General features: G+C 52.7%; 4 protein-coding genes across 4 annotated transcripts; 3 read left to right on the top strand and 1 right to left on the bottom strand.

Annotated features, from left to right (window-relative positions):
• Positions 1-35: 35 nt before the first annotated feature.
• Positions 36-864, bottom strand: LY79DRAFT_566328 (proline rich protein 5MeD). Its single transcript, XM_060558806.1, has one exon. The coding sequence runs from the start codon at positions 845-847 to the stop codon at positions 188-190; it is 660 nt and encodes a 219-aa protein (XP_060409867.1). The 5' UTR covers positions 848-864; the 3' UTR covers positions 36-187.
• A 1190-nt stretch (positions 865-2054) lies between these two features.
• On the top strand, positions 2055-2349 carry LY79DRAFT_566327 (uncharacterized protein). Its single transcript, XM_060558805.1, has one exon. It carries the CDS (start codon positions 2073-2075, stop codon positions 2289-2291), a length of 219 nt encoding a protein of 72 aa, XP_060409866.1. The 5' UTR covers positions 2055-2072; the 3' UTR covers positions 2292-2349.
• An 8687-nt stretch (positions 2350-11036) lies between these two features.
• LY79DRAFT_524179 (uncharacterized protein) lies at positions 11037-11414 on the top strand (the record flags this gene model as incomplete). Its single annotated transcript, XM_060555607.1, has 1 exon — positions 11037-11414. A coding segment is annotated over one exon (378 nt), but the record flags the coding sequence as incomplete, so codon positions are not given.
• A 738-nt stretch (positions 11415-12152) lies between these two features.
• LY79DRAFT_593386 (uncharacterized protein) lies at positions 12153-13487 on the top strand (the record flags this gene model as incomplete). The annotated part of the gene is made up of 1 exon (XM_060561552.1): positions 12153-13487. One exon carries the CDS (start codon positions 12153-12155, stop codon positions 13485-13487), a length of 1335 nt encoding a protein of 444 aa, XP_060409864.1.
• Positions 13488-15175: the final 1688 nt, after the last annotated feature.

Below are 15175 nucleotides of genomic sequence, written 5' to 3'. Positions count from 1 at the left end.
TCGCGACAAAAGAAATACAATTTGACCAATCTTTTGGGATTCTTGATGCTGTTCTCCGACCGGAACTCCCCCCGCCTTTGGGAAACCGGTTAAAGAATGTGGGATAAATCATAGGAGGGCATTCATTCTGGATATTTCGTGTGGGATGTTTTGACATAAGAAAATGGTTCAATCTAGGGCTGTACGTTTAACCGCCGTTGACGACGACACTGCCGGAATCCACACAGCGTGCTCCGTCGTTCTGACTGCTCACCGGGGCGTCGGCGACCCTCTTGTTGGCCACGGAGCCGTCGATGGAGATGCGCCAGACCTGGCCGGAGCCGTTCTCGAAGGCGAAGAGGAAGCCGTCGTTGGTCGCGTAGGAGGCGCCCCAGAAGGCCGGGGTCGAGCCGCTCTGCGTGGGAGTGTTTGTCAGGTTGCCGAGCTCGCGCACGACGGTGAAGGTGTTGGTGGTGCGGCTCCAGCGCAGGAGGAAGGAGGAGAAGTTCTTTACGCCGACGGACCACAAGTCACCGCCGCCGGTGCCGGGGACGTAGGTCCAGTCGCCGATGACGTAGCCGCCGGTGCCGGCGAGTACCGCGCTGTTGACCAGGGTGCCGTAGCCGGCCGTGCCGGGGTTGAAGTTGTACTGATAAAAGTCGGCACCGCCCGTCGAGATCCAGTACTGGCCGTTCTCGTCGACGTCGCCCGAGTTGAACAGGGTGCCGGCCGTGCTCGAGAACTTGTTAATGGTAGCGACGTCCTGCGTGGTGCCGTTGCTGAGGATGCGGATGATCTTGAAGTTGTACGGCGTGTTTAAGGTCTCGCTCACGGCGTAGATGTAGTCCTCTCTGGCGTTGTAGCCCATGGCGTTGATGGTGCGGGATGAGTCACCGCCAACGTCGTCCGCGATCAGGGTGCGGTTGCCGGACGCGAGGTCGAGCGAGTAGAGCGTGCGGGCCTGGATGAGGAAGCCGGTCGTGGGGCAGGAGAAGGCCGGTCCGCGCGTGGGCGAGGCAACGACGCGCGTGCTACTACTGCTGGTACTACTGCTGCGACTACTACTGCTGCTGCTGCTGCTGCTTCTGCTGCTGGTAGTGGTGGTGGTGGCGATAGTTGTTCGTGACGAAGAAGGTGATGAGCTAGACGATGAGCTGCTTGAAGAGCTGCTTGATGAAGTGGGATGTGAAGTAGTAGTACTGGATGAGGCCAAAGAAGCGGCATTAACTACGACGCTAGTGGAAGAGCCATGCGAAGATGTGCTTGTCGAGCTTAGAGAAGAGGAGGTGCTGGAGGAGCTAGGAGATGTGGAAGACGAAGGGCTCAGTGAAGATGAGCTGGAAGAGGACGAGGAAGACCTCATGAGCGTAGAGAAGGTGGAACCGCCAGATGTAGTCAGCAATGTATTTGCTGCAATACTGACGGCGGTGCTAGTAGAGGAGCTGGACAATGTTGATGAACTCGGGGTAGTTTGCGATGTCGACCCACCACTACTGCTGCTGCTCGAGTGCACTGTCGAAGAGGTCGACGAGATGGAGGCCGCGGTTGAAGTAGGAGAAGCAGATGGAGAAACGGTGCTGATGGAAGAGAGCAGAGACGCAGCATTGGCCACGGCGTTAACGGACGATGAACTGTTCAAAGAACTGCTTGACGGTGTTGACGTCGAGGCAGGAGAAGTCGAGGTAGGAGAAGTCGAGGTAGAAGTAGGCGATGTGGTTGAAGAAGAACGCGAAAGAGTGCTACTAGTTGAGAGTAACGTCGCGGGGTTGACTATGATACTGACGGAAGAAGAGCCTGTCGACAGACTACTCAAAGAGCTGCTTGATGAAGTAGAAGATGTCGACGTCGAAGAGATTGAAGAAGGTGAAATAATGCCACTGGACGAGAGTAGTATCGCGGGATTAACCGCGACGCTGGTAGACGAAAAGCCACTAGAAGAGCTAACTGAAGAGCTGCTTGACAAGGTGGAAGAGGTCGAAGTAGAAGATGAAATGGAACTACTAGAAGAGGCCAAAACGGCAGGGTTGACTGTGATGCTGGCAGATGATGAGCTACTTGAAGAAGTGCTTGACGATGCCGGCGTCGAAAGAACGATGGAGCTTCTCGAAGAAGCAGAAGACGACGCTTCCGCACTGGATTCCTGGCTAGTCAACGTGCTAGTTGATGCTGGTAACGAAGTAGTAGGGTCGACCGTTGTGCTCGCCAACGTTGTTGCCGGTGTCTGTATGTATACGGTACCGGGCTGGGTGCCGCTTGGCTGGACAACAGAGACGGTCGTCGATCCTGTCGGGACGCTTGTAGTGTCTGTGTAAGGGCCGACGACAGTAACAAATGACGCCCGTCTGCCCACGACGATGGTGCCAGGCGACGTGCCGCTAGGGGCAATTGTCGTGATCGTGGTACTATCAGCCGCATCGGTTGCTGTTAGGAAAATGGTTGTGATGATGTAAGAGGGCTCGGGGGCGGGAGCAGCTATGATGACAGGCTGGATGGTGGAGATGGCCGAGGATTCAGTCAGCGTGCTGGTGCTGGTGTCCTGGGCCGAGGAAGTGACGAGAATGGCGGCCTGGGTGGCAATAATGAAGGTACCTGGCGCGGTGCCCGATGGCTCCACCGTCGATATCGCAGTCGGCCCTGTGATTGGGACTGTTCCCTGGTAGTCTACCATAGAGGTAACATAACGAGCTGCCACGATGATAGTTCCTGGACTGGTGCCCACAGGAAGAATGGTCGAGATTGCCGTCGGCTGCAGTATTGTGTCGGAGCCGGTGTACACGACCATGGAAGTTACATAGGAGGCATCTGGGCTCGCCACAATGTAAGTGCCTGGTGTGGTTCCGCTTGCTGCAACAGTAGAGATAGTTGTCTCGCCGGTGAGCGCCTCTGTACCACTATACGCAACTCGTGAAATGACGTAAACAGGGGCTGGCGTGGCCACGATGATTGTGCCTGGAGTTGTACCGACTGGCGACACTGTTGAGATTGGCGAAGCACTCAATAGTGTTCCAGTGCCACTGTAAGGCACCTCTGAGGTGACGTACGAAGCCGGAGTTGCGACGATATATGTGCCCGGAGCAGTTCCGCTGGGCGCAACTGTTGTCAAAGTTGTTGGTCCAGTGAGAACCTCTGTACCACTGTACAATACTTCTGAAGTTACATAACGAGGGGCCGGAGTTGCTATAATGACTGTTCCTGGAGTTGTACCAACTGGCGGCACAGTCGAGATTGGTGAGGCACTTAAAAGTGTTCCTGTGCCACTGAAAGGTACTTCAGAGGTGACATAGGAGGCCGGAGTTGCGACAATGTAAGTTCCAGGAGCACTTCCACTGGGTAAAACAGTGGATATAGTCGTTGGTTCACTAAACGGTTCTGTGCCACTGTAAAAGACTTGTGAAGTGACGTAACGGGGTGCTGGTGTGGCTACAATGATCGTACCTGGAATCGTGCCATCCGGTGGCACTGTCGAAATCGGCAAAGCACTCAACAGTGTTCCGGTGCCGCTGTAGAGGACTTCCGAGGTGACATACGAAGCAGGGAGGGCCACGATGACAGTACCAGGAACTGAGCCGCTCGGTGGAATGGTTGAGACTGCAGTTGGCGCCGTAAGATCCGGGTCCGTGCCAGTGTAAATCACCGAAGATGTGACATAGACAGCGGGACTGGCTACGATGAACGTCCCTGGAACAGTGCCGCTGGGAAGAATCGTAGAAATGACGGTTGGAACAGTGAGGGCGGTGTTCGTTCCAGCGTATAATATGCTAGAAGTGACGAACACGGCGGGGTTGACAACGACAAAAGTGCCGGGCGCAGTTCCGCTGGGCGGGATTGTAGAAACCACCGTGGGCGTTGACACGGCTCCGTCTGCCCCAGTGTAGAACACATCCGAAGTCACATAGACGGCGGCCGGAGTGGCAACAATGAGGGTTCCAGGGGCGGTACCGCTCGGAGGTACTGTAGTAATGGTGCTGGGGCCAGTCAAGACGTTTGTGCCGCTGTACAAAACCTCCGAAGTCACATAGACGGCGGCCGGAGTGGCAACAATCAGGGTTCCAGGGGCAGTACCGCTCGGAGGTACTGTAGTAATGGTGCTGGGGCCGGTCAAGACGTCTGTGCCGCTGTACAAAACCTCTGAAGTCACGAAACGAGGTGCTGCAGTCCCGATGATTATTGTTCCAGGTGCAGTGCCACTCGGGGGAATACTCGAGAGCGTAGTTGGCTGAGACAAAGGCTCGGTTCCGGTATATAGCACTGTCGAAGTCACATAGGAGCTCGCTGCCGAAGCAGGGGTGGCAACTACCACGGTACCTGGGACTAAACCACTGGCGGGAATCGTAGTCAGAGTAGTCGGTTCCGTAATTTGATCCGTTCCACTATACAAGACAGTAGTAGTTATAAAGGAGGTGACAATCGAAGCAGCGGTAGCAACAACCACGGTGCCAGGAGCTGTGCCGCTAGCAGGAACTGTGGTTAATGTTGTTGGTTCTGTGATTTGATCGGCTCCGCTGTACAAGACAGTAGTAGTAACGTAAGAGGTGATAACTGAAGCAGGTGTAGCAACAACCACGGTGCCTGGGACTGTACCACTGGCGAGAACTGTGGTTAATGTTGTTGGTTCTGTGATTTGATCGGTTCCGCTGTAGAGGATAGTTGTAGTAACGTAAGAGGTGACAACTGAAGCAGGTGTAGCAACAACCACGGTGCCTGGAACTGTACCACTGGCGAGAACTGTGGTTAATGTTGTTGGTTCTGTTACTTGCTCTGTTCCGCTGTAGAGGATAGTTGTAGTAACGTAAGAGGTAATAACTGAAGCAGGTGTAGCAACAACCACGGTGCCTGGGACTGTACCGCTGGCAGGAACTGTGGTTAATGTTGTTGGTTCTGTGATTTGCTCTGTTCCGCTGTATAGGATAGTTGTAGTAACATAAGAGGTAGGGGCAGGGGTACCGAAAACCACAGTCCCCGCGATAGTACCGCTAGGAGGGATGGTAGTTAGAGGTGTTGGGCCTGTGATTGGGACGCTTCCATCATACAAGATTGTGGTGGAGACGTAGGATGTGGTAACAGAGGCGGGTGTAGCAATAATGATGGTTCCAGAGACCGAGCCGCTGGGCGGGATGGTGGTCAATATAGTCGGTTCTGTTATCACTTCGCTGCCCGTGAACAATACTGTCGAAGTAACATATGCCGGGAGAACCGACGGAGGCGTTCCGATGAAGACCGTGCCAGGGAGAGTGCCGCTTGGAGGAATTGTCGTGAGGGGAGTTGGGCCTGTAATGAAGCTCTGAGTGTACAGAAATGTTGTAGTAACATAGGAAGCTGAGAAATCCGAGCTTGATGTGGAGATTTCCGTTGTTGAACTGCTGGATCCCAGGGCTGACGAATCACTTGTCGATGCTGTAGAGCTTGAGGAACTTTCGACAGATGATGACGCACTTGTTGTGGATTCTGAAGTGCTAGAGCTTGAGGCAATGGATGTGACAGGGTCCGAAGAACTTGTAACTGACAGGGGGGTGCTAGAATCCGGTGTTAAAGTTGCAGATTCTGATGTAGTGGCGGACGAGCTGGAGATTACGGACTCGGAGGTGGTCGTTGTAAGACTCGTCGATATGGTAGATGATTCAGACGACTCAGAGGCAGAAGTAACAGACTCTGACGATGATGTGGTACTGTCCAAGCTTGACGTAGGAGCCTCCGGAGTTGAAGTTGATGTCTCGAGTGTTGTAGTTGACGGTTGAGAGGAAGGAGTTGCAATAACAACAGTTCCAGGAGTGGTGCCCGCAGGGGCAATAGTTGAAATAGCAACCGGCCCAGTAATAGGCGCAGTCCCTCGATAGGCGATCGTCGTGGTGACAAATGAGGGCTCGGCATCGGAGCTAGATGTGCTTGAGACAGGGGTAGCTATTATGACTGTGCCTGGGATGCTGCCGCTTGCCAATATCGTCGATAGGGTAGTTGGACTAGCAATCGGGTTACTTCCGGTGTACGGTATAGTCGTCGTCACATACGACGTAAACGGCTCATCTGAGCTAGACGCAAGAACGGCGAAGACGATTGTTCCGGGAACGACCCCGCTTGGAGGCACCGTTGACACTGGGGTCGGGCCGCTGATAGGGTCGGTTCCTGTGTACGGTATAGTCGTCGTCACATACGACGTGAGAGGCTCATCCGAGCTAGACGCAAGAACGGCGAAGACGATTGTTCCAGGAACAACCCCGCTTGGAGGCACCGTTGACACTGGGGTCGGGCCGCTGATAGGGTCGGTTCCTGTGTACAAGATAGTCGTTGTCACATATGATGTGGGCACATTAGAACTGCTGACGGGTACCGGTGTAGCAATCACGACGGTCCCTGGGATGGATCCGCTGGGGGCCACCGTAGTCAGAGTAGTGGCTTCGGTGACGGGATCGCTGCCCGAGTATGGGATGGTCGTTGTAACATAAGAGAAAGAAAAGCTTGAGATGGGTGCTGGGGTCGCAAAGATGACTGTTCCGGGTATTGACCCAACTGCGGCGATGGTTGATAGGGGGATCACGCCGGTTATTGTGTCAGTTCCAGAGTACGGCACAGTGGTTGAAACGTAGGATGTGGCCATAATAGCTGAAGCTGGCGTCGCAAAGATCACTGTTCCAGGTATTGATCCAACTGGGGCAATGGTTGATAGGGGGATCACGCCGGTTATTGCGTCAGTTCCAGAGTACGGCACAGTGGTTGAGACGTAGGATGTGGCCATAGATGAAGCCGGCGTCGCAAAGATGACTGTTCCAGGTATCGACCCAACCGGGGCAATAGTTGATAGGGGGATCACGCCGGTTATTGCGTTAGCTCCAGAGTATGGCACGGTGGTTGAGACGTAGGATGTGGCCACAGCTGAAGCCGGGGTCGCTAACACCACTGTTCCCGGAATTGAACCAGATGCCAACACGGTCGTGAGAGCAGTCGGACCCGTCAAAGAGTCGCTGCCCGAGTACAGTACCGTGGTTGTAACATAGGAGGTGGCGGCATCAGATACCGGAGTAGCAATCACGACAATGGCTGGATTCGAACCGCTGGGTGCAATTGTTGTCAGAATGGTGGGACCTGTGAGCGTTCCGGTGCCAGTGTAAGGAATTGTTGTTGAGATGAAAGAGGCCGCTTCAACTGATGCTGGAGTGGCTACCAAGACCGTACCGGGCGTAGTGCCAACCGGAGGTATGGTACTGACAATGGTTGCCTCAGATATGGAGTCGCTTCCGGTGTACAAAACGGTCGAAGTGACGAAGCCTGGGCTTGCCAACAAGGCCGGCGTGGCGATCACAACAGTGCCAGGGGCACTCCCCACAGGCTCAATTGTGGTTATTGGAATAGGTCCAGTGATTGTATCACTTCCCGTGTATAGGACAGTTGACGTGACGAATGAAGAAGCTGCCACCAAGGCCTGAGCTGCGAATACAATGGTTCCTGGTGCTGTACCGCTGGGTGGGAAACTTGTGATGAAAGTTGGCTCAGTGATGGTATCACTGCCAGTATAGGCGATAGTAGTGGTAATGAAGGAAGCATCGGGACTTGAAGATAGCGGCGTGGCAATGACGACAGTGCCTGGTTCTCTACCAGTTGGCAGAACGGTCGTCAAAGTCGAAGGACCCGTCAACAACTCGCTGCCGGTGAAGGGTATCGTGGTAGTTACAAACGAGAAAGATACCTCTGAGGATGCAGTTGCGTAAACAACGGTACCTGGCTGTGTTCCACTAGGGGCAATGGTCGTCAAAGCCGAAGGACCCGTCAACAACTCGCTGCCGGTGAAGGGTATCGTGGTAGTTACAAACGAGAAAGGTACCTCCGAGGATGCAGTTACGTAAACAACAGTACCTGGCTGTGTTCCACTAGGGGCGATGGTCGTCAAAGCCGAAGGGCCCGTCAAAGACCCGCTGCCCGTGAAAGGGATCGTGGTCGTCACAAACGAGGCGGGGCTCTGAGGAGCTTGGGCGGCAAAGACCACGGTACCTGGCTGTGTTCCGCTTGGCTGAATTGTAGACACCGGGATGGCGTTGCTCAAGGTCTCGGTTCCAGTGTATGCTATTGTCGTAGAAACAAAAGAGGCGAAAAGCGGCGTCCCAATGATCACCGTGCCTGGTTGAGTACCAGAGGGGGCTACTGTCGAGAGGGGCGTAGGTCCGGTAAGAGTCTCACTACCGGTGTAGAGTACCGTAGTGGTCACGAAAGATTCATAGTTGTCGGAACTGATCGAACTCGTAAAGGTGGATGATTCTGCCTCACTTGAAGACACACTTGAAGTTGAAAGGGAAACTTCAGAAGTTAAAGTGCCCGAAGTCGTTATTTCTTCGGTTGCCAGACTGCTGCTAGAGGTAAGGAGCGGTGTGCTTGTATCAGATGCAAAAGAGGAGGTCGATAAATCGGAAGAAATGGCGGAACTGCTTGAAGAAGAAGAAGAAGAAGTAGACCCGATGCTCGAATCGCTGGAGGTACCGGAAGTGTCACTTGTTGAAGAATTCGTTGATGTCGGCAGAAGTGTGTCTGTCTCAGCAGTGGAAGTTGTGGATGAGAAGGCTTCTGATGACACCGATGAAGATACAGAAGCGGTGATGATCGGTGTGCTGGAGGACGTTTCAACACCCGATGAAACCGACGTAGAAGATATCGATTCTATGGTCGATGAACTCGAGGAAGTGATTTCGGTCGTGGAATCCACGTCGCTACTCATCTCGCTGCTTGTTGACGCCGAGTCACTGGATGTGTCTGTCGTAGAAGCGGTTGATCCCGTCGTCGTTGGGGGGTCAGCGTAAACGACTGTTCCCAGAGCGGTGCCGCTGGGAGGAATGGTGGCCACGACAATTGGGGCAGTGATGATTGAATTGCCTGTGTAAGGGACTCTTGCAACCGCATAGCGGGCGGCGAAGATGACAGTGCCGGGAGCTCCGCCAACGGGGGCTACCGTAGAAATTGCCGTAGGGACATCGAACGAGTCGGATCCGGTGTAAATCGACGTAGAAGTGGCGTAGAATGACGCAGGAACGGCCAGGATGATAGTACCAGGCAGGGAACCGGTCGGCTGAACGGTACTCACAGGAATGGGCTCCGAGATGGAAGAGGGACCAGAGTATACGACCTGTGATGTGACAAAGAGTGCCGGGCTGGCCACGATGAATGTGCCCGGGATGCTTCCGGAGGGCTGAACTGTAGACAAAGTCGAAAGCCCAGTTAAAGATCCGGGGCCGTTGTATGGTATCTGCAAGGTCACATATGAAGCAGGATTTGCTACAACATACACGCCAGGCGAACTTCCTGTGGGCAAGATTGTGGAGACAGTGGTAGGAGCCGTCACTAAGGTGTCGAAAACCTCTGATGTAGTGTACGGGGCTGACGTGATCCCCGAAGTCTCAACGGATGTCGTGCTCAGATCAGAGGAGGTAGTCTGGCTAGTACTTGTCGAACTGTCGGAGCTCGTCGAAACGGATTCCACGGATGTTCTGCTAATTGGAGAGGTTGCAGTCTCTCCAGTGGAGCTGATAGTCTCCGATGAAGAGTTGGCTGTTTCTGTAGACGATGATGAACTTGTAGTGCCTGCAGATGAGCTAGATGTCCCCGTGGTACTGGCCTCGGAGCTACTAGGTAAGACGGTGCTGCTATCAATGCTGCTCTCGGTACTGCTGCTCTCAGTGCTGCTAGTTGCAAAAATGTCAATAGCAGTACTACTGATCTCTGTACTGCTGCTATCAGTACTACTAGTTATGGTGCTACTGCTCTCAATGCTGCTTTCAGTGCTGCTATTCACAATGCTGCTCGCAGTGCTGCTGATCTCCGTACTTTCGCTGTCAGTATTGCTAGTCACAATACTACTGGTTTCGATGCTACTAATATCAGTGCTACTGATATCTGAAGTGACTGATACTTGAGTTGAGACGCCAGATACAGTGGTGGGTAGAGAAGAAACTGAACTAGTAGTTGCTGGTCCAGTGGTAGTGTTACTTCCTGTGCCTGTGTTGCTGCCAGATTCACTACCACTGGTAGTACCGGTCTCGCTGCTTGCCGTGGAACTGCCATTAATAGCTGTGCTGCTGCTGCTGCTGCTGCCGGCGTCCTCAGTGCTGCTTGTGGACTCTGAAAGAGTGGTGGAAGTGGATTCAGTTGAGGATATGGAGGCCGAGGCGGCAAGGAGAGAAGCGAAAGCCATTGAGGCTGCCTCAGAGCCAGTACTACTACTTGTGGTAGTGCTCCCATCTACATCCGTGCTGCTACTGGTCCCAGCACTACTAGTAGTTGATTGAGTACTATCGCCAGCCTCGGAGCTGGTGACTGTAGCTGAAGAAGTCAACGAGGTTGTCGAAGACCCATTCGAGATTATTTCGCTGGAAGATGTTGTATCTGTATCGGATGAAACTGTGGACGCAGTAGAAGAGGGGAGGGAAGCGGGAACCGCAAACACGATAAGCCCAGGCTCTGGGCCGGTAGGCTGAATCGTGGTCACTATCGTAGGGCTCGGCACCGAAGAAATCACAGTCGTTGTAACGTACAGAGCTCGGCCTAACGGTGAGCCTATAACGACCATCGCAGGCTGTGTTCCACTCGCAGCCAAGGTGGTGATTGTGACTAGCCCGGTCATCTCGGTTCCGGTAGGGCTGTACGGGATAGTTGTTGTGACGAAAGACTCGGAAGATGCTGGCATGCCGACTACGACAATTCCAGGTTCTGTTCCTGAAGGCTGGATGGTTGATAGAGGAACAGGTGTCGTCTGACCGTTTTCTGTCGGGGTGAAAGGAATCGTCCTTGTCGCAAATCTTGCGGCATACATGATGGTTCCCCGGATGTTCCCACTAGCACTGATTGTGCTGATGGCAACAGGTGTAGTCAATATCTCCGTTCCAGTGTAAGGCACTTGCAGAGTATCGTAAGTATCTGATCCCGATAAGGCGGCTGTGGAAGAAGTTTCCCCTAAGCCTGGGTCGACAACCGTGATTGAAGAGGAAGTTTCAGCTGAAAAAGTCGACTCAGCAAGGCTCGTGGGCCCAATAGGTGTAGCACCCTCGTTCGCAGTGGATGAAAACGACGCAGAAGTAGAATATGTAGCTGAAGCAGAAGCAGTTGACGAGTCGCTTGGATTTGAGGTGCTAGACAAGGTGGCGAGGATGTTGGCTTCAACGGACTCTGAGCTTGCCTCAGGCGAGGTGTTTGCTCCTGATGAAGTGCTACTAATTTCTGTCGATGTAGAAGGATCTGTGAATATTGTCAAAATACTGGGATTTGTTGAAGAGCTGAACTCGGAGGTCGTGCTGAGGTCCGACGAGATACTGAACTCGGTGGGAGTGCTTGAGGCAGTCGAGAAGCTAGTTTCGTTCAAGCTGCTAAGATTGGTGGAACTAGGAGTAGGCAGGAATGTCGTGCTAAGATCCAGAGAGAAGCTTGACTCGGATGTAGACGTATCAATGGAGATCAAGCTTTGATCTGCTGAAGTACTGAGAATTGTGCTAGTACTATCGGTAGTCGAAGTCACGGAAGTAGGGACTGAACTTTCGGAAGCCACCAGAATGGACGACGTTGAAGACTCTGCTGAGGAAGCAGTTGAAGCATCTGTGCTACTTGTAGAAGTGGAAGAAATAGTCGAAGAATCCGCAGTTGAAAGTGTGATCTGTTCAGTAGACGTACTCGGGGCAATTGAGAAACTAGAAGCATCAACAATTAAAATAGTCTCAGAAGTTGAGAGACTAGATGATGAGCTCGGGTCAGAAGATTGGGTAGCAGCTTCCGTCGATGATGAAGTAGCAGAAGAAGTGGCCACACTAAAAGATGCTACAGATGTGCTCTGGGTTACCAGATCTGTGCTGGACGCGATTGAAGCAAGATCAACCGAGCTTAAAACTGTTGTTGAAGTAGGTTCTGGCAAGCTGAAGGTGGATATGCTCAACTCAAATGTTTCGATCTGCGTGCTCGTGTTGGTTGAACTCTGGTCGCTAGTTGCTGGTGATGATGTACTCTGTGAAGACACGCTTGGTGAGAAGACACTACTGTCTGTGGAAACCAACCCAGTAATTGTCTCAGAGCTGCTTGAAACGGATATTGACGTTCCTGAAATGGTCGTATCTTGAGATGTTGTTTCTGTCGTCAAACTGGAGAGTGAGAACGAGTTAGAGCCTTCTGGTTGGGTCTGAGTGGACGAGGATGTTGAGCTAAGTAAGCTCGCTATGTTTATAGCAAGCGAGGAGGAAGTGATGCTTTCAGACAAGCTCGAAGCGGCCGAAGGGCTCGAGACTGTCGTTTCAGCTGAAGAGGCTGTTGTCTCAGTGGAGCTCGATAACAGAGCTGCAGTTAACTGCGAAGAAGAAGCGCTTGTATCCGTTGAAGAAGCTGTTGGGGACACAGCCGTCTGTGTAGTGGTGGAATCCAAGAAGGTAGGGGTCAAGGAGTTACCAGACAATGATTCCGAAGCCGATGAAGATTCTGCTTTGGTGGATGTCGGCGCAGAGGTAGTTGAAATAGAAATGAGAGATACATCCAACGGTGACAGTAAGCTTGTGAAACCTGAAGAAGAAGTTAATGTCGATGAGATGCTAGATTCCGCTAAAGATGACGATTCTGAAGATGACAAAATTTCTACTGCGGTTGAAGTCGGGATAGAGATGATGGAGACGGAGGTAGTCGAGCCAGAAGTGAACGCCGAGCCAAGCGATGGCAGCAAGCTTGAAGAGTCCAATGAGATTAGTGACAACGGCAGCGCCAGGGAGCTTGATGAAATCGGGGATGCTGACAAGCCTGATGACGAAGAGAAAATTGAGTTGTCTGAGGAAACTGTCGAGTCTAACGAGCTTGATATGACCGCAGAAACAGAGAAAAGAGTAGACGTAGATGTTTCGGAACTATCTGAGGAATCTGTTGATGTAGACGGCTCCCCAGAGCTTGGAATCGAAACGCCGAAAGAGGTAGGAGTTCCAGACGATGCCTCAAATTCTATAGTGCTTGAAGAGCTCGGAAGGACTGAACCTAGCAGTGAAGTTTCACTGGACGTGGTTGACAATGGCGAGACTGACGGTTCGGTAGGGCTCGAAGAAGAGGCCTGGATTGACAGAGCATTGAACGAGGCAGAGAGTGACAATGTGTCAGAGAAGCTTGACGAGCTCGATGATGCCAATGAGCTAAGGGTTTCTGTCGAAGATGAAATACCCAATGAATTAGGCAAGCTTGATTCTGCCGAGGGTGTCAAAGAATTTGATAGAACTGGTGAGCTGGTATCCAAAGAGAGACTTGAAGAGTCGGATGACGTTGGAAAGATTGAGGAGCTTGAGGGCTCCTTGGCACTTGCCAAAGACTGCTGTGCTACAACGATTGTACCAGGCAGACTGCCCGATGGTAAGATAGTTGAAATAGGTAGTGGCGTCGTAAGGAATTCGGTTCCGGAGTATAGTACCGTAGATGTGACAAAGAGGCCAGGCCGTGCCAAAACAATCGTGCCAGGAGCTGTCCCGCTAGGTTGTATTGTAGTTATGGGAATAGTTCCAGTGATAGTACTGGAGCCCGAGTAAACAACTAAGGATGTAACAAATGACAGTGCCGAAGACACAGGCTGTGCGACAATGTATGTGCCTGGTACCGTCCCAACCGGAGCGATTGTTGACAGGGTCAACGCCTGGGAAAGACTCTCGGTTCCAGTGTATGAGACGGTAGAAGTAACAAAAAGCTCTGACTGCGCGACGATGATAGTTCCGGGGAAAGTTCCAACCGGCGGAATAGTCGATATAGGAATCGGCGCGGTAATCGGAGACGTGCCTGTATAGATGACCTGCGACGTAACGTACGCAGGCGGCTCAGCAACAATTATCGTCCCCGGGCCGGTACCAAGAGGCAAAGCGGTGAAAATGGTAGCTGGAGCGGTCAACTGGTCTGTCCCAGTGTATGTCACCGTTAAAGTGACAAACAAACGAGGTTGAGCCACAATAATGGTACCTGGTGCGTCACCGACTGGCTCGATTGTCGAGATTGGAGTTGGAGCAGTCAAAATGTCGCTCCCTGTGTAAACCACGTCTGACGTGACGTATACGACAGGCCGGGCAACTATTATTGTTCCAGGAACGGTGCCATTTGGTGGGATTGTCAAAATTGGAGTTGGGCTCGTCAATGTTTCTGTGCCGGTGTACAGAATCTCCGAAGTAACGAAAGCTGCTTGCAGCAACGGTGGCGGTGACGATGGCAGTTGCGAGACAAGGGGGCCCGATTGAATTCCCACAGACGGAAACGTGAACGCGGGAAGAGGCGGGGAGAAGGGCTCGCTACTAGTATCAGCCTCTGGTGAAGTAACGAATGAAATGGAAGAGGCCTGGGAGCTTTCTGAAAATGGTGCGGCAGTCGTGACTTGCGGTTGAGCAATAACTATTGTCCCAGGGGCCGAGCCAGACGGAGGAATCAAGGATAGAATTGTCGGGGCCGTCAGAACTTCAGTACCAGTGTAAACAACCTGTGAGGTGACGAAAGACTTCAGAGGCGGCTGAGAGCTATCCGGGGTGGGGACGGCGCTCGGAGGCTGCAATTTGATGTTTGGCGATGCTACAACAGCACGGAAGGCCGGCCGAGCCATGATGATTGTGCCCGGAGTCGTCCCTACGGGTAAAACCGTCGACACAGGAGTGGGAACTGTGAGAGACTCAGTCCCAGAGTAGATAACTTCTGAGGTAACGAATGAAGCAGTCGATGTCGGTTGAGCAATGATGACCGTTCCTGGCAATGTTCCAGATGGGGGAACGATAGAGATGGTGGTGGGGCCTGTCAAAACTGCAGTGCCCGTGTATACAACCTGGCTAGTGACAAACGGTCCAGGAGGCTGAGCAGATTGGTATGTTGGTTCAGGCGGGGTTGCAATGATGGTTCCCGGAGCATTACCGGAGGGCAAAACTGTGGAAACAATAGTGGACGTTGTCGGCTGGTCCGTTGCTGGAACAATGATTGTTGACGAGGCAAAGAAACCGGGGCGAGCGACTATGATGGTGCCAGGGATGGTGCCAGAAGGCGCAATCGTAGATACCGTGATTGGCTCTGTGATCCCCTCTGTTGCGCCGGTGTATTGTATCTCTGAAGTGACAAATCGGAGAGGATACCCGATCACAACGATACTGGTCTCCGTGCCACTGGACGCAATCGTGGTCAGGGTTACTGGTCCTGTGATAGTAGATGCGGCAGGATCGGCGAGAGCAACAGCGGAGGTGCTAATTCCAGCCGG

The sequence above is a fragment of the Colletotrichum navitas genome (assembly GCF_030913465.1).
Source record: "Colletotrichum navitas strain CBS 125086 chromosome Unknown LY79scaffold_77, whole genome shotgun sequence".
In the NCBI taxonomy this organism is placed as follows: domain Eukaryota; kingdom Fungi; phylum Ascomycota; class Sordariomycetes; order Glomerellales; family Glomerellaceae; genus Colletotrichum; species Colletotrichum navitas.
This window is presented reverse-complemented; position numbering and strand designations above follow the sequence as displayed.